The sequence below is a fragment of the Eptatretus burgeri genome, chromosome 6 (assembly GCF_056783735.1).
Source record: "Eptatretus burgeri isolate ZD-2024b chromosome 6, Ebu_testis_v1, whole genome shotgun sequence".
Classification (NCBI taxonomy): domain Eukaryota; kingdom Metazoa; phylum Chordata; class Myxini; order Myxiniformes; family Myxinidae; genus Eptatretus; species Eptatretus burgeri.
This window is the reverse complement of record NC_140966.1, coordinates 4571431-4598364: the sequence shown is the minus strand read 5'-3', so window position 1 is coordinate 4598364 and position 26934 is coordinate 4571431. Positions and strand designations below refer to the sequence as shown.

The 26934-nt window shown below is 41.5% G+C and overlaps 1 protein-coding gene across 2 annotated transcripts in view; it reads right to left on the bottom strand.

Moving 5' to 3' along the window:
• Window positions 1–26934, bottom strand: part of VPS8 (VPS8 subunit of CORVET complex) — a 166390-nt gene that overhangs the window by 66946 nt on the left and 72510 nt on the right. For both annotated transcript variants that reach the window (XM_085883776.1, XM_085883777.1), the window contains exons 18-32: window positions 26400–26446; window positions 26147–26233; window positions 25556–25602; window positions 25136–25358; window positions 24958–25047; window positions 17434–17488; window positions 17302–17344; window positions 17129–17201; window positions 16222–16341; window positions 15993–16064; window positions 15749–15868; window positions 7993–8049; window positions 3877–3959; window positions 3637–3721; window positions 1893–1991 (exon numbers count right to left, since the gene is read on the bottom strand). In XM_085883776.1, the coding sequence (XP_085739902.1) occupies window positions 1893–1991; window positions 3637–3721; window positions 3877–3959; window positions 7993–8049; window positions 15749–15868; window positions 15993–16064; window positions 16222–16341; window positions 17129–17201; window positions 17302–17344; window positions 17434–17488; window positions 24958–25047; window positions 25136–25358; window positions 25556–25602; window positions 26147–26233; window positions 26400–26446 (1301 nt within the window). The remainder of the gene's footprint in view (window positions 1–1892; window positions 1992–3636; window positions 3722–3876; window positions 3960–7992; window positions 8050–15748; window positions 15869–15992; window positions 16065–16221; window positions 16342–17128; window positions 17202–17301; window positions 17345–17433; window positions 17489–24957; window positions 25048–25135; window positions 25359–25555; window positions 25603–26146; window positions 26234–26399; window positions 26447–26934) is intronic.

Below are 26934 nucleotides of genomic sequence, written 5' to 3'. Positions count from 1 at the left end.
AGGTCAAGTGATACGACCTACCCAATATCAGGTCACTTTGGTCACTACATTGCCGACAATGGAGACCACAACCTCCGCACCTTAGATGGCCATGATACATTCCATGGCATGGGAATAGTGGTAGCTTGTACACCAGAAGTACCAAGTCAGAAGCCAGTACCACGATTGTTAGCCTATCCAGATGATGGGGTCCCGGCAGCGAAGATTGCCATCCATTATTACAAAAGGTTTCTTGGGAAAAAAGTCGTCATTACTTTTCCAGAAACTGCCTGATTTAATTGTCAACGATCTTACCTCCAACCTAAATCTTCTCTGGAAGATTTCCTTGCCCCTTTGTCCCAGTAGACCAAGGTGATCAGGAACGATGCAAGCTATATGCAAGGGTGAACATCCAGGTAAATCATCCGTACACTTCCTTCCGATGATAGACTTAGACCCCACCAACATGTCCTGCGTCTACTCTACATTGCTGTTTGCTGTCAAAGAAAACAGGAAACACAGTACCATTCCTATTCTGACATTTGATCAACCATTGTGGTTGAAAGCACGGACGATCATTCATCATGAGGACAAATCTAGTGAACTGAAGAAAGTAGTCCTCAAGTTAGGAGGTTTTCACCCCATGATGAGTTATCTTGGATCCATTGGACCCCTCATGAATGCCTCAGGACTTCGGGAAGCACTTTAATTAGTTTATGCCGAAAATGGGGAAAGAAGAACTGAATCCAACGGATTGGGGGTGGCATTTGTCAGATGGTCAAATGCATCCAAGCAAGATGGACTTGCTTCCTGCACCGGAATATCTGTTGAAAATAATCCGGTGCCAATGCAAGGGTGATTATGACACCCTATGCTGCAGCTGTCGGAAAAATGGCTTAGAATGTTCACCATCATGCACGGGATGCAAAGGGACATCATGCACCAATAAGGGGGATGTTGCCACCAATATTGATTCAGACTAAGTAAAACCTCATCATGTGAATAAGTCAGGACATGAATAGGACAGACTCTGTGGAGGTATACATTTGAATTTGAATTTGTTAATGTACAAGGCATAGCTCATGGAGCATATTTCAGACTAGGATATTTCCAAAGAACGTCATGCATGTACTTCCTACAAAAACATTGAGGAAAACATAAATTTAACATAAATTATATCAATGACGTCATCAATGACGTCATTTCTGACATGTATGACGTCATATAAAAATTTTGACGACATATTTGGATTCCTTGGGGTCACTTTCCTATCTGCTAATAATACATTTATGGGGTCTAAAACGCACCGTTTAGGAGATATCAGCCCCCCAAGTGCTCAATGGCGGCCATTTTTAATTTATGAAAATTAGGGCACTTCCGGTGGTCCTATTTTGGCCTATTTTATATTGGGACATTCAGAGTGACCCCCTGAACAAGATCCAGAAATAAAAAAAAACTATTGCAATTTGTTTCAGGTTATAGTGTAATTCCACTGGACTAAATGTAGCAGTTAGAAACATTTTGACTGTTCACGGGATTTTAAAAAAATAAAAAGAAGACGACGCCAGCGCAGACGACCCTCGTTAACGGAAGCTGTCCAGCACGACAACATTGGATCAAACAATGTGCAAAGATGGCTGTTACAAGAACATTTTAAAAGATTATCAAAAATCATTTTTGACAGTGAAAATTTTTTTTGTTATTTGATTTTCGACAGTGAACAATATGCATTACAGGAAAAAAAAAAGGTCACATAGGCTTTCACATAAACGAGTGAATGTGCGTGTGTGGAGTAAATGCTCACAATAACTCTTCCGCAACCTCGTGAGGCTTGGATGGGACAAAAATAGCAACGAGGGCAAGAGGGGTGAGACTCGAGGAAAGGTGATAGAGGAACCTGAAACTGCCAATACCTTCATGTGAGACAGCGTTTGCTGGCGAACAGCAGCGCATTGTGCTGGGGTGTATCCAGGCAGGGAGAGCAGGTTATGGATGTAAGGAAATACAGCCTCCTGGAAATGATTAACGACAACAACAACGCCACCATTATTTATGCACCAAATTATTTATACACCATACAAGTGGCCCATAGTTGAGTTATTTGACAAACCGAATCAAGATAATCAGTAGATGTCAACAAGAAAGTAATTTTGAGAGCATTCCTTTAAAATAGACTATATACAGTAATTACCAATTACATTAATCACCATAAATAAATGTAAGGGGGGGGCAGAGGGGTGAAATGTGAGTCTCATAATGGGAGATGTAACCTCTCGTATTTCTGCCTAAAAACCCCATAAATAACTCCATGTTTGGTTAGTTGCACCCATTAAGCGGTTAAAATTAAATATAACTAACAGTTGTTTATGCTCTGTTGTATTAAAGTAACACATTTGTTTAAGTGTTATGCAAGACGCCACAACTTTCCCTTTCAATTCCCTTGATATTTTCCTGTCTGCCACGAGTCCCTCCACTTTCCTCCGGTCACATTCTCCCACCTGTGCCTCCGGAATACTATCCTCAATCACCGTTTGACCTTGATACTCAAATCTGCTCCCATGTCAGATCTTGTTCCCCTCGAAACTGATGTTCAGTGCCTTTCTCTGCCGTCTGAACCACATTACCCCAGTCTTCTCCAACGCCGTATGCTACATTCATATCTTCATGACACTTCTTGCTTCCACTCCTAAGAGTAATCAAAATAAAAATTTGAGTAATTCTCAGAAGTTAATCAGATTAACAATATGAATCGGATGCAGGGCTTAACACGAGTAATCAGAGTGCAATGCGTGATGGATTTTCAATACACCTGGCCTTGTGTAGTCTTTGAAATGAGGAACGATTGATCGGGTGATTTCTTCTTTTTGAATCCCCTTTTGAGATGGAATTTTCACCAAAATTGGAATCATCACATTTCAAGGATTTTAGGTGGTCAGATATTTTTTGAATCCTCATTTCTTATTTTCTGAATTAATTGCAAAATTCCACATTGACCATAATTACCTCCGCCACCGAAGGTGAAGGAGGTTACATTTTCACCCCTTTCTGTTTCTTTGTCCGTTTGTCTGTGTAAAGGAAATCTCAAAAAGTTGTTAACAGATCCAGATGAAATTTTGTGGACAGGTTCAGTGTGTGGGAAGGAATAATTGATTCGATTTTGGTGAAGATCTGAATCCGGATCTGGATGTGAGAATTATTTGATTCTTAAAGTGATGATTCTTCACCATTGAGAGATTGGGCCAAAAACGATACACAGCATGATATTTCAAAAATGTATCGAGTGGGCCAGATAAGTTCTCGTGGATCAGGCATTACAGGGCGGAGGTATGTGCTCTACCGAGTACCCTTCCAGTCTGTTCTATTAAGTGGCAATTTGATCATTTCCTCCCAAAGCAGAAGAAACCAACAGTGAGGATTTCCTGTTCAGTAATCTGTTTACAGTAACACATTATTCCCCAATTTGAGAGTATTTGAATGTTTGACAGATGTGACGGATAACAGGTGTGGGCCTTATAGTCTACCGTGTGTGTAAGGCTGCTTTATCTATTGGGAAATGTCAGGTCGACGGGGGAAGGCCACATTAGTACAATATATAAACAGTGCAGGATTAATCTAATAAATAATAACAATGTCAAATGTGCATGGATAGATCATCACCTGACGGGCGTGGTCTCGCAGATAACACAGGACAATGCTCCCGTACTGTTCCTTCCTCTCCAAAATAAACTCGCAAACATGATAACTACATCCATGGATCACAGAAAAAGGGGGAGGACAAAATGGGTTGGTGCTGTTTATGTCGCTATAAAAACGACAGTATTTCACATATTATGAGCACCAAAGTTAAGGACAGCGTTACATGAACCCAAAGCAATTGCATGCAAGACTGCAACACACAATTGGGCTTTCTCAGCAAGGCCGAGCAAATACTCTTCCTCAAAATGAGACGTCCCTCCGGCCTGCAACAGTTCCAGCAGTGCCTGCCAAGGAGAATCAAGATGTGGTTAAACACCTCAAATGTACCACAACGGGTCTTCATGATGAGCAGTACAACAGCAACCCATATTAATCACAGGGGGAAAAGGAATAGTAAGACGGGGGAAAAAAAAAACCAAAACATGCAACAACGATAAACTTACCAAAACAGTAAACCCTTAAATAATGTGGGTTCTCATTTTGTGGGCTTCGACCGATCGTGGGCAACCGACTGTGTTCCGATTTCATTTTAAGGGTATTCCATTTTGATCAATTGCAGTTTTTCAGCCAATGTAGGTCACAATTTGAGAGTTTTGTTTCATTGAAACCTTTAAATTAAACCTAATAATTGTGACCTTTAATTTAAACACCCCTTTTGAAGATAATTAACGGCCTTATTTAATTATCCTTTAGCAAGGCGTCATCCTTTGTCAGCCTGCTAGGGTCTTAATGTGCCTGCACAACAATGCCTTGGACTTGGAACGGGCTGCAACAGTTTAACGATAAAGGACTCAAAAAATTTTTTTCCCACTTTCCTCACTCATATCGAATGCCTGATCTTCATACTTACGGATCGCTGGATACATCGCAATGCTTATGAACACCCGGAGAAGCCAGTGTTCATGGCTTTATTTCATTTCCACAAATGGAATAAGCTCTGGAATCCCTTAACCTGAACCGGATTTCAAAATTTAAACTGCGGAAGTGAATTTAGCAGCAGTTCCGACAGCTACAAAAAAATTAAAGCGTTAATTTGTCCAATTTACACATTGCATTATACTCCGGACGTCTCCGGTCATCTCCGGATGGTGTTTAGTATGACCCAGCCAGCCGTTCCTTATCATCCATTTAGTTGGTGTGCTTGCTTGAGTGCTTAATAGTGGTGGGTGGAACTGATTCCAAAGTACTCGAGTCCAACCATGGAATCAAAAAGGAATCAAGTAGTGAACGGGAATCGATGTCGATTCCGAATCATTCCTACTTCACAGAAAGAAGCGTTTATTTTTTTTTCAGGGGAATTTTTTTTTGTCGCTGTTGGGCATGTTACAGTTAGTTACCCATGGCCTGGTAATGTATTGATTGAAAGGGAAAAACGCCCTTGGGACATCCCGTTTGCAATACAGCAGCAAAAGCAAGTCACTTGCAAAATAAAAACACACCCGAAGTGCGTGTTCCTTTCAAATGAATAGCAAAGCGTTTGGAGTTGGCCGGTAAAGCGTGCCGATTGCTATGCTGACGGACGGGTAGGCAATACATCGATTGATAAAGTTTCGACAACATGTCATTCAAAAGGTCTAAAAGTGCAGTTTTGGAACTATTTCAGGAAGGTTAAAGAAGAAAGTCCAAAAGTTGCATGGTCACTTTGTTCAATGGACCTTGCTCATCACTGTAATAAGTACAATATGCTGAAACATTTGAAAACCAAACACCAGGGAGAGTACCTCCTTGTGACGGTTGAGAATGCAGAGTCTAAGAAACCAAAGTCTGCAACAGCAACAAGTTCGCTTTTGAAACCGATGACTGAAAGCACTTTTGCCCCAGTAATGCCCCGGTATGCTACCTTCCCTTCCCCTCACACTGTCTTCCCTTCCCCTACCCCTCCTGACTCCACCACCCCTCACTCACTCACTCTCCCAACTCTCCTGGCTACCCCTCCCCCCTCTCTCTTCTCCACCCCTCTCTCTTCCCCACCCCTCCCTCTCTTAGTATTCCTGTCAGCGAAGCGACAGGTGGTATTTCCCAGTATTTATTATATGAGGTGATTATTTAATTATATTTGGTTAGGAAAAATAAATAAATAAATTTTTATGGAAAAAAAAAAATTCCCATTTCATTCTCGATTTGGACATAATTAATTAGGCCATGAGGTCTGATTGTTAAATATGGAATCAGATTTTGAATATCAGCTTTTTATAAGTCTATACATAATACATTATGCAATCTTGCCAGGAGCCAATCAAATTGCATCTAGCCTCAGACAGGCAATCAGCATTTTAGGTCCGATTTCAACCCGTTAATGAGCACAGATTTTGATGCGGTCAATATACCTTCGTCAGGCACCAGACATGAAACTTGTGGTCAAGTTTCATCAAAATTTTCTGCTTGGTTCAAGCGTTAATGACTGAAGTGTTGACAGACTCAATGACTGACTGAACCGACTTACCTACGGACACTGCTCGATCACATAAGCTCGTGGGACTAAAGTCCAGGTGAGCTAAAAATGAGTGACTGAAACAATCCAAACTGATGATCATAGATCAGGTTCTTTGAAAAAAAACAAACAGGAAAGACAACATGAGCAGCAGTGGTCAATTCCACTCCTTTGCTTATAATTGCAAGTAAAGCTGTTGACTTGTCAATGAGAGGATCTGTATTTTAACTTTTGTGATTGCGAGTGATGTGATCTATCTTCCAAGAAGATGGGAGGTGGTTAAAGAAGAAGGAAAGGCTGAAAAAGCAGGCAGAGAAAAGGTAAAAGGTAGAAGAGCAGGATTTGAGAACATGGGCACTGATGTTATCTGGGCCGTCACCAATGCAGGACAATACTAACTCAACCGTATCAAGTGAGAAAGACAGTCCAGTAAAGGCAGGCGGTACGAGTGTGCAACATGGGGATCGAGTGCAATGGGCTTGGTACAGGATTTGGAGACAACCTTTGAAACGTTCTGCTTGTCTTAAAAAGTCTTTAGTGAGGCCGCGTTTGAGGTGGGGGAGGGGGTTGGTGGAGAAGGAAAAGCCAGACAGACTTTACAATGCACCACTAGGATCTTTAAATTGACAGGTTAGAGAGTTCAGTCTTGAAATTAGCAAGATGTTGTTTTCTGCCATTTTTTTGGAATCCATGTCGAGGCTCGTATGAGAGATAACACACAACGCACAACAAGGGGGGCAGGAGACAAGAGGGGCGGGAGAGGGAAGGATAAAACAGTGGGGAACAGAGACATTAGGAGATCTGTGGAAGGGAGAGGGATGGGGCGGGGAACATGGGGAATACAAGATGGACATTACAGGGACTTTCAGGAAGGAAAGCAGGGAATTTGAAGGAGGTGAGTTTGGGGTGGATTTACAGGGGTAAAAAAGATCGAGGTTTTGGATGGGGGAAGATAATAGGTGGTGGTGAACAGCTGTTTTGAAGATCTGGAGGGAAGAATGGGATTGAACACAGTGAGGGACTTTATTCCAAAGGCGGGGAAAAAGGGGAATGAATGAGAGAAGGTGAGCAGCGATTCGTGATTTTGGTAGTTTTACCAGAAGGGGGTGGTTGGTGGACCTTGAGCGCCCTGCGGAAATTTGGTGGGGACAAATCGCAAACAAAGCGGGGGGGGGGAGGGGATGGATCAAAAAGCACATGATATGTCTCGTGAGATGGATCTGATTTCATGTCTGGCATTGAGGATCTCCATCCATTGTTGGGAGAGCACAAACAGCATATCCAGGGAAGAGTGATCTGGGCTGAAACCAAATTTGATGATCGGAAATCAAGCCATTGGAGAAGAGAAAGGATTTAATGTCTGAAGCGATGATGGATTCCAAAACCATGCCGATGATTGGCAGAAGACTGATTGGTCTGTAGTTGAAAGGTTTTATGAATGTATGCATCATAGTTCCAGATTAGCCATGTAAAATGGTACAATTTTAAACAGGTGTTCCAAATCATACCCCAACATCCCTTCTCCATGCAACCACATTTCCGTTTTCTCCGTTCAGCATTTACCCCCCCCCCCCTTTTTCTCTCAATTCCTCATTTTAAAACATTCCTTTTTATCAATCTAACCTTGCACGATCAACTAATAAAGCCAGATATGTCACAAAAGGAGTCAGAATAAAAGTAAAAGATAATGTGAGTAAGATCAAGCAAAGGAAGAGCAAAGTATCAATTCTAAACGGGGTAGTTTGATGACTAATTGACAATTTACTTAAATCAAGTAGGTAAAATAATTAACACAAGAGTAGTGACCATTTAGAAGAGCATACTATGAAATGAAGCATTTCACTCGCAGGCAGTGCGACACGGACTTCAATGAAATATAACGGTACCTGCTGCCGCTCTGCATGGCGTGAGTTGTCACCTGAAGTGCAGAGAAACTCCAGCACCTGGAAGGAGAAAAAGTAATATTTAGAGTAGTGTACAATGAAAAGAAAAACAAATAATCGAACTGCAGGGTTATCAAGGGGGAGAAAACGGAGAAAAAGTTTTTTTTTTTTTTTTCAAACGAAAGTAACTATCAACTATTAGTAGAGTTCCCACAATAGGGTCCCGTGACCGTTTTTCCGGGACCAAGGTTTTAAGGTTGATTTTAGTCAATTTGAGGGTGCTGATTAAAATGAGCTGGGGTGAACCTCGTGAAAATGTGGGCAAACTCGGCCAGATGCGAAAATTCAAAATGGCCGCCATGCTACTTCCAGTATATCAAAAATTGCATATCTTTGGTTCTACATGTCCGATTTTTATGATTTTTGGGTCAAAATATATGTTTTGAAGGTCAATGATGTCATATATTACCATTCCAGATTGGTATATTTATGGGTTAAGTCACAAAATATTAAATATAACTTTTCGGGGGCCAAATCCAAGATTGTCGTCGAGTAACATCTGGAAAATAGTAAAAAAATCAATTTTCTTCTCATAATATTATTGGCAGTGAATCTTTTCATGCAAGTAAATGTTTGTTTATATGTGGGAGTGCACAACAAATTGAGACAAGAAGAGAAGGATGCAATCATTGTCTTTATTTTCAGAACATGATGTGTACATAATATCAATTTCTCAACTTTTACACTGTTCAGGAAGTTATACCATTCTTTTGTATATCCCTCCTGTACTTTATCGAGAACAATAATATGATGAAAGAATATCAACATTCCTTCATTTTGTCTGTAGAGCAACAGTGTTTCAATGGAAAAATGAAATAAAACATGAATTATCTGAATTCCCGGCAATTGACGCTTTCCCGGTAAGTATTCTTGTAATTTGCATTGACCAAAGTTTGACGTACTGTCCAAACTGTCTTTTATCTAAGACAGTCATAATAAAATAATATTAACATCTCTTATATTTTGACTGTGGCAATGTTTTTACAGTTGTAAATTAAATTAAATGAAATCTCCATTGAAACACATACATGTAATCCTTCAGTCACTATCTGAGTCGCTGGCTCCAGAGTCACAAACTTCATCATTACTTTCAGCCTCATCATCGTGCAACAATGTCTGTTATTGATCAACCAAGTCATGTAAACTTCTTGGGAGTGCATCGTGGGTATACCTCACTGACACACATCTACCGTCTTTCATTGTCCATCCATGGTTGGTGGGATTTGGGGGTGCATCCGGCTTGTCATAGTTTAGTTGAATGTAAACTTGGTAGTTAACTCGCGTCACATGCAGATTGTGAGAATCTGGATCTGGTGGGATGCGGGACGTGGACTTGTTTTTCATCTGACCCCACTTCCATGCTCTGGCTTCACCTAACGTTTTACTGATTGTGTCATTATAGATGTGTCTAATAGTGAATGTGGCCATTTGCTGAAGCACCACTTGTGTCACTGGAAGTGTTTTGCCAACATCTTTCAAAAGATTGCGTGCCTCCTGAGTTCCTGTTCCTTTTTCATAAACTGTTTTTTTCCCATGTCCATCGAAGCCAGATGTTGTATCAGATCCACTATGGATGTGTAATGGGATTAATATTTCAGCTACATCATCAGAGCAAAGGTCTCTGCAGCTGATGATTTTGTCTTTCCGTTTGATAGCAAGGGTGCCCTCCAGTTGATGTGCAACATATGCAGAAAGAATCACTATATCTGTGTCCTCGGCATCAATCACGACTGTCTCCATTTTTCCTGCTTTTCGGATTTGCGAATAGATGAAGAACAGCATTGTGTCCGCCTCAATGTGACTACATTCAAATTCTTCCATCCTTTCTCCAGAGGAGATGTTCCAACAATTTTGCCTGATTGAGTACACAAAGTCAATTTCTCTATGATTCTTTACAAGCTTGGTGAACTCATCCTTTAGAAACTTTTGTAGCCTTTGTTTGTTTCCCTGATTGCTGAACAGCACCTGGAAGTTCTTTGTGGCAGGAAACCCATCTGATGTTTTCATGTACACATTTCTGGACCCATCTCTATATGCTGTCGTGGATTTACGACGCTCATGCTCACTGTCTTTGATGGAGTTTTCCACACTATCGGCATCATTTACAAAAACAATCTGGCTTGCATTTGGATGCCTTCTGCGAATAACAGAAAAAAGCTTTTCAGCATCATCTCCCCACGTGAGGGCAGACCCATCAGCTTTCTCACGATCTTCTGCAGTTGGGGTCGCTAATCTCCACTGGAAACCCATATCGACTATGGCAATGTACTGATCTGGAAAAGGTTCGACAGGCTGCATGTTTAATTTCTCAACTAACTTTGATTTTTGCACTTTCTTCATGGTACCGTTGATGTTAAATATGGGTAAACACTCATCTGTCACGCGAAATTCCATCACCTGTACGAGAGTAAACTTCTCTTCACCAGATTCTGCCAGCCAAATTAACGATGCCATTGCTCTGTTTTCCATAGCATCTGTCTTTGTCACTTTGCCTGAAACTGAATCCCTAGTTACAGGAGGTTTGCTGAAAGTGTATCTTGAACATCTGTGTATAGTAGCATCAAATGGTGTGTTCTGTGAAAACATTCGTTCTCTGAAGAATTGAGTCACTCTTGTTTCACCATCTTCGTGAGCACTTTCAAAATCACGTACCAGGTCACCTGAGGCGACAACACCGGATACCAGAGCTCTCAGTTGTGGTTTATCCAAATCAAATGGGTCACAGTCAAACTCAGTGATGCAACTGTCTAGGTCTTGGACAACCTGTTCGTCAATCTTCAGACGACTGGGGGTATTCTCAATATGCTTCAGAGCAGAGGTCTTCATCTGTGCCAGTGTGTGAAGAGCTGCCCTTACTCTGTTGACCGAGTTCACGTTCCTCGTAGTAGTTAACAGCATCTTCTCATTCCACAGAATTTTCAGCCATCCAGCCTTCATCTTGGAACCTTTGTTCATTGTCATTTCAATCCAGAGGTCGAGAGGCAAACACGAATATGGCCTGCCAGTCATTGATTGTGCAAACAATTCATCTCGTAGGTATCTGGCCTTTTCCTCGGGAAGACTACTTACTTCAAGCCAGAATTCCACAAGCCAGCGAGCATACCGGTCATTGTCGGAGACATGGAGCCATGGCATCATCATTCGCAATGGAGCCTTGAATTCATCCCAGTTCCTTGTTTTCACTGCATGGATATTCAGCATCAGAACTTCTACCATGGACATGAAACTCAACCAATACTTAACCATGCAACTGTTAGATGACTCGGCGCTCTGGAACACTTGTTCCACAAAGGACACAATATCTGGGTGAGATTCAAACTCTGAGTAGACTTCCTGCTTTTGCTTTGGAGTTGTGGAGGATTCCTGAAGTATGGCAATCTTCTCCTTTGTATTTTCAGACAGGGACACCCCATCCTGCATGCCTTCTCTGATCATCCGTCGACTCAGAGCTTCATACATCATGTTACGTTTGTAGTATTTCCCACGTAGTGCCTTCTCTACTGAACCTTCAGCAATGGCCTGTGCAGCAACCAGTATGTCAGACAAGCCAGAACCACCAAACCATTTATAAATGGCAGACATGAATGAATTGCCAGGAATTCAGATAATTCATGTTTTATTTCATTTTTCCATTGAAACACTGTTGCTCTACAGACAAAATGAAGGAATGTTGATATTCTTTCATCATATTACTGTTCTAGATAAAGTACAGGAGGGACATACAAAAGAATGGTATAACCTACCTGAACAGTGTAAAAGTTGAGAAATTGATATTATGTACACATCATGTTCTGAAAATAAAGACAATGATTGCGTCCTTCTCTTCTTGTCTCAATTTGTTGTGCACTCCCACATATAAACAAACATTTACTTGCATGAAAAGATTCACTGCCAATAATATTATGAGAAGAAAATTGATTTTTTACGATTTTCCAGACGTTACTCGACGACAATCTTGGATTTGGCCCCCGAAAAGTTATATTTCATATTTTGTGACTTAACCCTTAAAAATAACAATCTGGAATGGTAATATCATTCTTGACCTTTAAAACATATATTTTGACCCAAAAATCATAAAAATCGGACATGTAGAACCAAAGATATGAAATTTTTGATAAATGGAAGTAGCATGGCCGCCATTTTGAATTTTCTCATCTGGCCGAGTTTGCCCACATTTTCACGAGGTTCACCCCAGCTCATTTTAATCAGCACCCTCAAATTGACTAAAATCAACCTTCAAACCTTGGTCCCGGAAAAACGGTCACGGGACCCTATTGTGGGAACTCTACTATATCAAGGCTTTGAGCCAAGAACACCTGGTGTTGAAAGAATGAACCACGAGACGAAAATTTCATATTTTTTAATCTGGCATGATGACAAAGCTATACAAAACGTTTTTCTTGTGGAAAAAGGTGATGGTCTCAGTTTCTACAGACACCATCTTTTATGCTCTGGAAAGATTCGTGGGATGTGGTTCCAAGCGTTCAAATCAATCTATTATTCAGAATTGCCAGCGCCAATTCAGAAACCTCATTGAGTGTGTAAAGGATGCATATATATATATATATATATATATATATATATATATATATATATATATATATATATATATATATATATATATATATATATATATATATATATATATATATATATATATAGGATAGGTGCCGAGCAGACACAGCTTGTTACTCAGGACCTTTTCAGAATGTGATGGTATGACACAGGTTCATGGCTCCCTACAGTTAAGAGGTGTTATTTGGATATAATCCCTCATGAAACAGCTTGCGAACTCAGGGTGGAATCCATTATGCTGATGAGAGCCAGTGAGACAGAAACACATCGATGGATAGATACGTAGATTGGGGGGGGGGGTGTGCTGGCATTCTGGCAAAGGATTCTCAAGCTTATATGCTGGCTGATACTAAGGGGAGCAGTGAAGAAGCTAACACTACTGAAAACCCTCCAATATCCCAGGTTCTACTATCGCGGATTTCTACCAATCGCGAGCAATCTATTGTCTTCCGATTCCGTTATCGTGGGATTTCATTTCGACCAATCACGGTTTTTGAGCTGAGATGAGTCCGAGTCCCATGCGTGAATGATTACCTCCCATTACGAGCCTTGTGGTGTTTCTTGCGCATCGTTTTTTTATGAGCCCAATCATAAAGCAATGGACAACATGAGTTGAACCAAAAGGCAGAGTAAGGTTATGACGATGGGCAAAAATATTGAGTTGTTTCATAGGTTGGTTCAAAGTGAAAATGTGGCATCTGTACGGTCCGCCATTACACGGTCAATGATTGTTGGTAGAACCTTCCCCATTGTACTCTTCCTCATTCGTAAACCTTCATTATCCTTCAAACCTAATTCCCAATTGTTAATTTTCCAATTCCTATTCAAACCTTATTGCCAAACCATTAATTGCCAACACCCAGATTCAAACCCCCGTTCTCGAACGCACATTCTCACGCGCAGCTCAAGAAACAAATGAAGGAAAAGGGATTTACGATGGAGCAAGTTTTTAATGCCGACGAGGACGGGATTATTCTGGAAGACGATGCCATCTCGTTCATACCTTGCTCTCCAAGCAGGGAAGATTGTAGTTCAAGGTAAGGTGATTTAAGGATTGTCTTACCCTTCTCAATTGTGGCAATGCTGCAGGCACTTTGTCGTATAGCTAATCCTGCTTTTCCCTTTGCTGAGTCACCTTCCCTGCTCACCCCTCTAACAGCATCAGCCCAAGCTAAGTCTTGTGGTTTCTCTTTACGGCAGAGTCCAGTGCGAGTACGTAATACGATTACCATCACCCACCTCACTGTTTTGTAATAAATTTAATAGGTAAAACTCTCATGTTTTTGTTTAGTTTACATCGTATTTTATTGCATTTACATGTATATTTCAATGTTAACATGCTTGATATACATTTACGCGTTTATTTCAATCTTAATTTGTTGATTTCTGGCTACCGTCAATCTTCCTTGATATTTTCTCGAAGTCCAGGAACCGAACCCCCTCTTCGCATTGACTCTTGGTTTCCACGATCGCGGTTTCAACTATCGCAGCATTTTCCAGGAACCTAACTCCTGCGATATTGGAGGTTTTTAGTTTCCCCCAAAACATTTAGCAGCAGATGGTTTTGTATCATTCACAGACTGCAACTAAGCCAGAAGTGGCATTTTAACTTGAATGTTTTCTTCCCCATCTAAAATTCAGAAACCCCACAAACACATCTCGGAGGTACCCCCTGTTGGTCAGGACCTTTGCCCCAAGTGTTGATGGAATACATGGGTTCACAACCCCTAAAGGTTAAGAGGACACACACACACAAACACACTTGTGGTGGCCATCCTGTTTTCAAAACAACTTGATCCGTTGATGATATATGTTAAGTTTCAGATTGATTGTTTAACCCTTTGAACCCTGAACTCCTTGGACTTTCGGCTCCCCCAACCTCGGCTCCCTGGAGAAAAATCCAGCCACTTAGGTATATGGAGATTTGAATAGTGGCTGGTAAAACAGCCACTTGGGTTCAAAGGGTTAAGAGGTTTTGAGCATCTTTGAATGCTGTTATTTCCCACCCTCCCCCCCAAAAAAATTCGTAAATCTAAGATGACCACCAAGCTTTTGGACCATTCAGCCTCATTGAAGGATATGTATATGAGATGTGCATATCATTGAACAGAAGGGAATCTTGGGACTTGTTCAACCCTGTGAAGTTTATTGGTCTAACACACAGAAAAATCAGTCAAAATATGGCATAATAATAAATAAATAATAATAAAAACCCCATAAAGGACAATCGGTTTCCAGTCTTCTCTTGGAAGCCAAATAAATAAAACAACATTGAACAGAGTTGAGACAATGGGAAGCAAAATAGAAATAAATTAAAATAAAAACTCCTGGCAGTGATGCTGGGGAACAAGACGCCCCACTCTGATTGGACGAGTGAGCGATGACATCATTGACAATGGCAGGCTGGACCCGATTATGCAAAGTTTTAACTCAATTGATCGAAAAATGGAGGGGATGCATTTTAAAGGTTTTCCTGAAATCCAAGATGGCCACCATGTCAAGTGACCTATGATGTCATCCTGAGGTTATCAATCAAGTCAAATGGCATAATATAAGTGGTCCAGGTTTCAAATGGCATACTATAAGTGGTCCAGGTTTCAAGTTCCTCTGATCAACGGTTTGACCTGGAGATCGATACAACATTCATGGAATCATTACATCCAGCGTCAATTTAAAAACATCTGAGTCAGCATTTAAAAAAATTTGACCACTGCGCTCCAATTCGCTTGAAATTAAAAATAAAAATAAATAAATTAAAAATCGGAGAAAAGAGCGTTCTTCACCCTCAGGTGGACTATATGTGAAAGAGGTTTCAACTCAATCGATCTAAAAATGAAGAAGATGCAGTTTAACGGATTTCACGAAATCCAATATGGCTGCCAGGTCAAGTGAACCATGACGTCATCCTTAGGAAATGCATCAAGTCAAGTAGTATGTCATCGTTGGTTAAAGTTTCAAGTTCCTCTGATCAAGGATGGGGCCTGTAGGTCACCAACAAATTTCATGGAATCATAATAATAATCATAATCCGAACGATTTAAAAAGGGTACCTCTCGGTCCCCTAAAAAAGTTCAACTCGGAAGAGGTCCATGGAAAATTGTGTAGCTTTGGCGAATCTGCATACCTGTTCAAACAGTTGCCTGTTAACAAACAGCGTATTGTCTGGTCGGGCAAGCTGCCGGGCCAGGAAGGTAAACAGGCTGCCCACCTGGGATGGAGAAAACCCTCCACCCTCCACCATCACCTGCCATGTACAGAAGAGGGACATCAAGTTGTCTCGGTCAGGACGCATGCTCTTGTGGACACCACAAAAAAGCCAGCACAAAAAAAAAATGTACGGTGGTATCAATTTCTATAAACCAGTGTACCTTGAGGAGAACATCTACGATGCGTTGTTGAAACTCAAGGGCCTGACGGTCATCCGTTACATCGACGAATGTCTGTCACACAAAAATAGGAAGTCAAATAAAAAGAAGGTGGTGGTGCATAATGGTGAACAGCATGAGGATGAGAAGATTTGATAAAGTGCAAGAACATTACAATAGATAAATATTAAGTGCAAGGACTTTGCACATGTCAATGTTGCAAGGAACGAACCAGTGCAAGGACATTCAGGAACTCGCGGGTGTCAAAACGAAGCAGAGTGCGCACATGGGGATACATATCTTCATCAGCCGTTGTATTATCTGAGTGCAAGCTTACGAGGCATTCAAATACCTGCGTTCACACAATTATAAACCCAAATTTAGCTCAAGGATTGAATCACCAAACTCATCTGATTATTATTATATTTCATTCAAATGTAATTCGATTTTAAATACATACTTAAAACATTCTTTAAAAAATTCCAAAGTAATATTTGTTTTGTTTACAACATATTTAAAGAAACATCTTTTTGAATTTTTTTAGAGGATAAGAGGTTTGTTGAAGAGGGTTGGCCATGTTCAGGTCTTCGGCAATCCCAAGAGTTAGCGGAGGTGCAGCGGGTGCAGGTGGGTGTGAGTATGCGGAGAGTGCGGGCAATGGTGATTGTGTGCAATATGCTATTGGCGGTTAGGGTGCGAAAGGGGCGGGTAACAGACCAAATATGATGGGTGCGAATGTCAGTCTCGATGCAGTGGGCATGGGTGGGAGTGTGGATGACAGTGGGGTTGTGGAGTGTACGGGTGGGGTGCACCAGTAATGATTGGCGGGAGTGCTTCAAGTGAGGCTGGTGGCAATGCGGTTGATGAGATATCGGCATTGAAGCGCTCTGGCCTGCGGAAATGAGGGTGCTATGGGTGGGTGCGCACAACAGTTGTGGTAAGGATGATGTGGGTTGTAGTGTGCATTGGGAAGCCAGGGACATATGTATATATATATATATATATATATATATATATATATATATATATATATATATATATATATATATATATATATATATATATATATACACATATATACACATATATATATACACACACAATAAAACACTATTAAATTCAGAAAAATTTTTTATGACCTGCTTCTTCACAGTTGCGACAAGATTGGCAGGAATGTCACCAACAGGATATGCCCGTCCCACGAGGCAGCAACTTGAGGAGAAAGGACAAAGTCAGTGAGAGAGAGAGAACATCCATAATCGTTATCAACACAATTACCTCATCACCTTGACAACATGAATACAACTATTACCTGATATATACAAGTAGCTTATTTCCAGCCAGAACTTTGTCTTCTGCAAGAGTAAAGGAAGCAATACATTAATGCATGAGCCAGTGTATTGCAAGAAAATGGCAAGCATATTCAATGGATAATTTTTTATACCTGGAAGCTGCTGTTGACCAGGAACAAAAGAATTCTGCAACATCTTCAGTATGTCCTGGAAAAAAAAAAGTATAATTACAGTAGTATCCATGATGGAGCACAAAGACCATGTCCACACAAGAACAATATATGGTGTTGAAAAACACAAACTAAAAGCAGTTCCGCATTTCGGCACTGGTAGGCCCCGAGTGAAGTATGCAGTAGTGGCCTTCCCATCCCTTGCTTTAAAGAAAATACCATACAATTTGATAAACTAGATTTATTAGTGATAATAAAATTAAGGAAATAAAACAGGAAAAAAAATCATTTTAAAAAAAGGATTTATTTTAATTAAATAATTTATATTTTATTATTTTGCTAGTTCGCTCTCTTGTAACCTAATTGTTTGGTTCAATGTGCATAGGTGAAAGAATTTGCCGATTCGTCTCGTTGGAAATTAAAATATTTTATTGAAAATAAACAGAATGATGATGCAGCAAAACAGAAGAAATTGACGAAGTTGACGGATGATTTAAATATAATCGGGTGAAGCGTGACTTCAAACAACTAATGCAATTAAGTAAATCAAAGACTCTCTGCTCCTCCTACTCCCACCCCTGGCCATACATCTTTGTGAGCCCCTGAAACGGTGGGAATCTGTGCCTTTTGCCCACTGCATAAAAACGATCCTGATTAAAAGGAAAGGGAGACGCATAACAAGGCAATTCTGCCCATCTTGCTTGCACCATTCCATCAAACCAACGAAGGAAGGATGACGAGTATACAAAAAGAAGAAGAAAAAGAGCAATCTGACATTGCTGACCCTCACCACGACTTATTTTGTGTGGTGTTTGTGTACTGGTGTGTTATGTAATTCATAAGAGACGCAATAAGAACTGCCACTTTATAACTGGGTAAAAAAAGACGTCCCGCATTGTTGCAACCCTGCTTTGATCGGACACTTGACCCTGACCCATGACGTTTGTTATTATTATTCAATTTAATTTAAAATGTGATTAAAATAAATTCAATTCATCTCAAAAATGAAGGCCAAATATGTACAGTCCTGCATTGGAGTAATCAGAAGGAACCCAAGCAGGAGGAACGTCGATAGGATTCGGGTTTCAGATGCTACTCCTCTACCCTCAAACCCATCCAGGGACAGCCAAGTGAGCCTTGTTCAAAATAAATAAATAAATAATCGTGGCTGCCAGACCATGCGTCCGATCAAGTTGAAATTTAAGGCATGTATTTCGCATCACTACCACATCATACAGTAAATGTGAAGTTTTACGTCGATTGATGAAGCGGTTCCAGAGAAAACAGTATTTAATATTTTTCTTCAATCCAATATGGCTGCCAAACCAGGTGACCTATCACTTATTCCGAAACAAAATTGTACACCCAAGGCTTGGGGAACATTTGTGTGGTTTCCCCTCAGTTTTTTCAGCTGTTCTGCAGAAGATTTTTATAGGTTTTTCGGGTAAATCCAAAATGGCTGCCAAACCATGTGATCTATGACATCATATTGCGAACATTTTGTTCCTCATGGATAAGGCAGTCATATGTGTAAAGTTTCACCTCAATCTGTTCAGCCACTTCAGAGAAAGAGATTTCTCAAGGTTTCTTTTTTTTTAAACAATATGGCTGCCGAATCACGTGACCGATGATATTGTTGTAGATTTTCCCACCCGTCGGCATGCGAACGACCGCGTCTAACCAATAGCGGTCGATTTGCCCACCGAACGGACAATCTAGTCGCGGCTTTCCGGATCAACACCGAAAACCAGCCACGGGTGTGTTTTTAACCACACCACAACCTTGTCCATACTCTGCCCGCGCTATAGGGTCCGGTCGCCAAATCTTCGATTTACCTAATTATTCGCGCGAGAGATTGTACCTCAACGGGACCGCTTGGAAACGAGCCGCTTAAGCAGCTCGCTTCCTTTTGGGATAACCGAGCGGGGTATTATCGCGCAGTCCCGTTGGACCCGATCACTTTACCGGCTATTTAACAACCAACTATATTCCGAGTGCAAGATGGCAGCTCAATTAAGGGAAGAGGACGCAACGAACAGGTTTACATTCACACAAGGACATTTATTATAATAAAGCACGTATGCAATTAAACAAGGCGTCCTACAAATGCAATGATGACGTCATAATGAAGGTACCTACGATGTCATCAAAACATCACACTTATACCCATGAGAAGTACTTGCCATGCGACAAGTTTCATTTTTTTCCTTGGTGTGGTTTCAGAGATACAGAGGTCCAAAATCTTTCGTTTTTTCCAGCATGGCTACCACACCACATGACCTATGGTGTCATAATTATGATAATATCATCCTACATGAGTAGTCGCACCTATGGTGAAAATTTTGTGTTGATCCAACAAGTGGTTGCGGAGAAAAACACAAAAGTTCTGTGCAGACAAACAAACAAACAAACAGACAGACAGACAGACCCAAACGCAATACCCTCTCTATCGGCGAGGGTAAATATCAGGAAGAAAGCAACTGTGGAAGTAAAAATAATTAATTCCATATTGTGAAATATAAGCATGGACATTTTGGTAATAGAAAGCTCGATGGATCACATGACTATTGAAAAGCACTGGTGTTTCCGTATTCATCACACTGAAACAAATATTTTTCATATTGGGATATTAAGTGTTCGTTGTCTACAAATTATTAACTCATTTCTCTTTGTTTTGCATTTAGAGCATATGGAAGTAAAAAGTCTGTTGTAAAACACTGACTCAGGTCACTTGATCACCATGTAAGGAATGGTTCGCCAGCAAACATCGTTGGTAAAGCCGCTGTCACACCTTGACGATTTAGCCAGCGTATGCCGACGTATGAAAATTTATCTAAAACACTGGCACACGTCGAATACGTTATGGGTAAGTTTTGTATACGTTAAGAGCACGCTGAAGCACGCTGGCATACAGCGTATGACTCACACGTTCCGCATACGCTGGCCATAAGTTGTAGGCACGTTATGCGTTCGTTGACACACGTTACTTGTAAGTTACTCATAGGTCGAAATACGTCGAGGTAATGTCTAGTATACCTGAAACTTATTTCTAACCTATAAGTAACGTGCTTTTAACCTATGTGTAATGTATCTCCAACGCATATGGATGTATGTAGACGTATTTGACGTCTTCCGGACGACCACAGAACTTACTGAACGTGTTTCTAACTTACAGCTACCGTATAATGGTGTATTGGCAGCGTTTAGGGGAATTGGTATATAAAAATGGGGTTCACAGGAGGAACCCGTCAGTGTTCCAGACTCCATGGTGAGCAGATGTCCATGTCATCCGAGAGATGGAGGATCCAGCAAGGCTGAGACAAGAATACCTACTCGCTGTCCTCCAACATCAACATGACCTCATCGATTTGACACTGTACCAGTTGCGTGCCAATAGAGCCAGGAGAAGAAGAGGTGAACCGAGGAGAAGGAACTGGGTGAGACGATGGATCGGGAGGCGACGGCAGTTTGGCATGTATGACCAACTCATGGTGGAACTCCGCAACGAGGAGTTCTTCGAAGTTTTCTTCGGCATGACGGTGATGTTGACACTTTGATGTCTAGTGCGGTTATGATTTGAATCGTCGAGCGGCAGCCTTTTAATAAGCTACGCCACGTGATCGTCGGCGATACGCTGCCGCGCTATGCATAAGTTAGACTATCGTTGGGCATAAGTTGTGAACACCGACAACACGCTAAGCATTCGTTGGTATAAGTTATCGAAACGTTCTGTGTACGTTACTAATACGTTATGCATACGTCCAACTCGTTATGAATACACTATTATATGCCCAAAACTGAAAAAAAATAGTTCAGCTTACGCCAGCATTTTAGATAAATTTTGATACGTTGCCATACGCTGGCTAAATCGTCAAGGTGTGACAGGGACTTTCGGGCACCGAGATAGATTTAAATTGTCTGCAAGATAATTATGCTAATAGGTCTCTCACAATGACAGTCAGAACTCGTTACATTTGCAGAAATGGACTGCCTGTTAGTTTCTTTGTTACAATGTCTGCCTGACAGGCCACGAATGAGTGGAATAGAATCTCTGTTCAAATATCCTGTGATCTTGTTAATTCCATATTACTGTAAAATATCTTTTAAAAACTTCGGATCACTGATTAATATATTGTTTGCCTTTCTCATTGTTGAGAAAGTGCTCTCCTGGATCCACTGGTAAATGCTCAACACCATCACTGTACCACTCAAAGTGAACATTTTAAACCGGATGACTTTCAAACCATATGGCAATAATAATAATAATAATAATAATAATAATAATAATAATAATAATAACAACAACGAATGCATAATCCCCATGCTGGCCCAAGCACATCTGGACCTGGTGAAAGATCTTGTTCTTAGTCCATGCTCAATTAAAGGAAATATATACCCATTTGTTATGTTTGTTACTCGAAAATACAATTAATGATTACATACCGAAGGTTATTTTTTAAATAAATAGATATAGTACATGAGTTAACTATGTAACAATATAATCTTATATTTTCCACGAGGTTGGCAAATTGGGGAGAACTACTTCGGTGACGCCAGTCTGGTCCCCAGAGGCATTATTTGCATGAACTCTGACCGCCCATTGAATTTCAAAAATTTTACAAACACGAACTCTGTCTTCCCATTGTCCTCTCAACAGGAGTCTCATCGAACTGCAGAGGTCATTGACCTCTAATTGTTCTGCAAAAGCTGCGCAAACCAGATGCTCCGTTTGCATGCTGAGATAATTGCTTTCCATTGTCTAAAGTAAATGAAGGTTTTGTGCACGTACACGCTACCGAAGACACCGCATTCTTTCACAATACAATCTGCTTAATTATGCTCGAGATAGTTTTCAATTTTCTTAAAGGACCTCCTGTGCAAACAAAGCTTTCTTGTATTTTGATTGGCCCTGTGATGTTCTGATCCCCTCCCCCATTTCCAATTGTATAAAAGGCCGTGTATTCTGGCTCAGAGGCGGAGATCTGCTTGGACTCTTGAGACAAGCTCTTCTTTCCACATATATGTGTTTTTATACAACAACCTATCCATTAAATTACAAAGGGTTTTCTCTTTTGGTTGGAAATTTTCACAACACAACAAACTTACAAAATACTTTGAAATCGTTGAGTTGTATTATTAGGAGCGAGAGAGTGCATTGGATGAAAGCAAATGGAACGAGAATGGTACTCGGTCGAGTGCATACCTCCCGCCACGTAATGACTGATCCACGAGAACGTAGCAGGCCCAACGCATTTTTGAAATATCATGCTACACAGTACTATGTCGTTTTTGGCCCAATCTCTCAATGGTGAAGAATCACTTTCAAAGTGAAATAATTCTCGGATCCAGATCCCGATTCAGATCTTCACCAAAATCGAATCTCTTCTTCCTTGTCACACACCCAACCTGTCCACCAAGTTTCGTCCGAATCCGTACCCAACTTTTTGAGATATTGTGCGACGTATCGTTTTTGACCCCAGCTCTCAGTGGAGAAAAAAACATTTTTAAAACTCTCGTAGTCGGATTCGGATCCGGATCTTCACCAAAATCTAATCAGTTCATCATTGTCACACACTGAACCTCAACACAAAATTTCATCCAGATCCGTCCACAACTTTTTGAGATATCCTGTACACAAACAGACAAACAAATATACAGACAAACAGACAGAAAGGGGTGAAAACATAACCTCCTTCACCTTTGGTGGTGGAGGTAAGACAAGGTCGTCACACACATCACTTAACAGTTTAACAGGTCAGGTCAGGTATGGGAGCATGCACCAGAGCAGCGCTTCGCTGTGTCCACTTTCCGCCGGTACTCCAGGGGCCTCCGTCTGACCATCCCCCAGACAGATGCCTGGCCCATCCCCATCTCCTTGAGATGCCGATCGACCTGCTGCAACCACGAGGCACGTGGTCGGCCCATTGGCCTCCTCCACTCACGAGACTCCCTCGCTGAGAGAATCTGGTGAGCAGGATCAGCATCAGGAAAACGAGCCACATGTCCATACAGCCGCAGCTGACGCTCACGGACTATGCAGGTAATAAAGTCCGACCAGCGATAGCCAAGGATTCTCCAAAGAGACCTGGTACCAAAGGAATTAAGTCTCCGTCTCAGATCCCTGGTCAGAGTCCAAGTCTCACATCCGTAGAGCAAGACTGGATTCATCAAGGACCTGAAGAGTCAGACTTTCGTCCTCCCGCACAGGTACCGGCAGGGCCACACCCCACGATCCAGTGAATCTATGACTCCCCAGGCTCGACCCAGACGTCTGTTGACCTCTGACTCACAGCCGGCAGAGACATGAATATCACTGCCAGGGTAAGTGAATCTCTCCACGACCTCAACCTCCTCACCACAAAGAGGCACAGACAGGACAGCAGCATCCAAAATGTCATTGAAAGCCTGGATCTTAGTTTTGACCCAAGAAACCCATAATCCCAGCGGCTCAGACTCCTCATTCAGCACCTCGAGGGCCCCCAAAAGGATATCTAAAGTCTCCGCAAAGATGACTGCATCATCTGCGAAATCAAGGTCAGAGATCTTGACATTCCCAAACGATGCACCACAGCTTGATCTCTCCAACATCCTACCCAGAATCCAGTCCATACAAGTGCTGAAAAGTGGGGGCCAGTAGACACCGCTGGTGAACTCCAGTAACAACTGGAAATAAGTCAGAGATGGTACCACCACACTTCACAGCACTCTCAGTACCAGAGTAGAGTTCAGACATCAGATCGATCAGTTTTGGTGGCATCCCACGAAGACCAAGAATCCTCCAGAGGACATCCCGATTCACTGAATCGAACGCGTTAGAGAGATCAACATAGGCTGCAAGCAGCCCCTGCCGAGACTTTCGTCTGCGTTCGGTGAGGACACGAAGAGCAAGGATACAGTCAATCGTTGACCTCTTTGGTGTAAAGCCTGACTGCTCTGGACGCTGGTGCTCAAGCTGATGGTGGCGAACCACATCAAGAATTATCCGAGCAAAGACCTTTCCCGGCACTGAGAGCGGTGTCACCCCTCGGTAGTTGTTGCACTCTTGGTGATCACCCTTCCCTTTCCAGAGAGGGACAACAAGGCCCCTCTTCCAGTCAGTTGGGATGATGCCAAAAGTTTAAAAGCATACTCAAATATCTACATCATCATAATACTTCTACCCCGAGGTTCATAACCAATTCAACTTTAAACTGATGACCTTTCCTTCCTCTTGTAATTCTCTGGCAAACTGCTCCTCATACGAACACCCAGTGTGTCAAGAAAGTGCTGACTGCTTACGTATTTTCTCCACATTTATTCCTAAATCTTTTTACTGACCTAACCTCTGCAAAATATCGAAATGAAGAAAAAGAAAATATAAAGAAATTAATATTTTTTTTAAAAAAAAACAATAAACAATAAAAAATTAAAATAAAATAAAAACTTCACAGCTCTTTCTCATGAAGCTGAAATGTTTTAATTTAACCAATACCTGTTTGAGCTCAATCCCACCCCCGCATGGCCTACCTGCATTGGAGAAATGTAGTCATTCATGCCGGTGTTGTTCACATAGAAAATTGCATCATACAGACCGTGGGTCCAACAAATGTCCAGCACCTACAAACAAATCCAAAGATAAGACCGCTATTCAAGTTTTGAGTAAATCTAGCCTTCCCCAGATTGTCTACAAATAGCCTTTCACTACCTGCTGCAGGTCAAGTGCGGTGACATCCATTTGTAGGAGGCAGGCTTCAAGGTTTGCCAGCATGCCACGCTGACGCAGCATGCTCAGCAGTTCTCGAGCAGCAGGAGGTGGAAGTGTACGCATACGTCCAGCTAGCACTGCGGTCCCCAATGCTGACAATAAGGATGCCCGTGCACCTGAATTTCCACTCACAAGCTCCCACACAGTGCCAAAGAGCACATCTCTAGAAGGCAATGGAGCATGAATGAAAACCCAATAAGAAGAGCAACAGAAATGGGAGAGCATGCCATGGGGGTAAAACAAGCTCCACCAATGTCCTTTGCAATATAAAAGTTGGAAAGTGTTGAGATTTTTTTTATTTTTCTTTCCTCCCGAAACTTAGAAAGAGTACACAAATTAAATTCCCCCTCGGCGACTCACTGGCGGCCAAGAAGGATGAGATAATCCACAGCCATAGTCATCACTTCCTGAAAATAAACAGAAATACGGTACTAAAGGTTGAAGCACCACAATGTTAAAGAATTACACAAAATTTGTTTTCACAAATCTGTGACATTGCGAAGAAAAATGCATTTGATATGAAAATGCACAGAAATAAGTGCGACAGTACAAATATGAGGGAGCATCCAACATCCCCCTCCCAACCCCCGACCATGACCGTGACAAAAAAAAAAAACACGGCTTTTTCAATGGCGTCAGGAAAGCTCACCCACAGCTGGAAGGAAAAAAAATTAAGTGTGATCGCCTGGAAAGTACACAGAGGAATGTCTGTGCAAAGTTTGCTCGCACAGAACTATTCCTTCATGGTTTCAATTCTCCCAAAATTGAGCAACTCGACCATCGATTCTTCTACCAGGTTACCATCTCCCACAATGAAGATTTTTGCCCTCTGCAGCTCGATCCTAATTTGCACGACCGAAAGCACAAGGCAAGGACGAAGTAAAGGAGGAAGAAAAAGAAGACTTGGAATTAAGGACAGTAACCGAGATGGAAGCTGAGTAGAACAACAACCTGGCAGGCTTTTTCTGCTGGTTGTGCCTTCAAGTGTTCATTCTTCTTGACCGTATCTGCCACGTATTGCAGCAGGAGTTCTATCATCTGCATGCACACGAGCACAACGCACAACTTGCTTGTCCATGGACGTCATCTCCCGGATTCAAAATGCCAACTCGTACCGGGACTTCGGAACACAAACGAATACAGAAATATCGGCAACATGAGTGAAGAATATGGTGATTTGTTTTCTTGTTGTTGTTCCACTTACACAATCAGCAACCATGGCTTTTCTCTTCTCAGTGTTGCCTGCCAAACCTGGAAGAATTATTCACTGCTGTGAATAAGATAAACGATATACAAGAGAAAGGATCGCTGCAAGGGTTTAGCCAGAAATATCAAGCAACTTGGGGCCGTTTCCCCAAAGTAAAAGGACCAAATACTCGTAGCAGCCTCTCCTACACCTCATATCTCCCCCAAAAACCTTCTCCATATTCTCATGATAAAGGTTTGTTTAAAATTTGTGGACAAAAGCTCAAATGGTGAAGAAGTTATGCCCTGGATAGACAGACAGATACACAGAGGCAATTGCAAAACCCCATCTCCTGCTGCATGTGCAGACAGGCTCATAACAACCAACCAGTGAATAAAACAGCTTCGATGAAGCTGCATCAATTCAAGAATCACACAAGAAAGATGCCCCCCCTTCCCCTCCCCCTCCCCCCCTTCACTCCTTGTAAACATGAAAATTTAAATCGATAAAAATCGAAAATAAATTCTCAAAAACAAATCGGCTTTATTAGTGG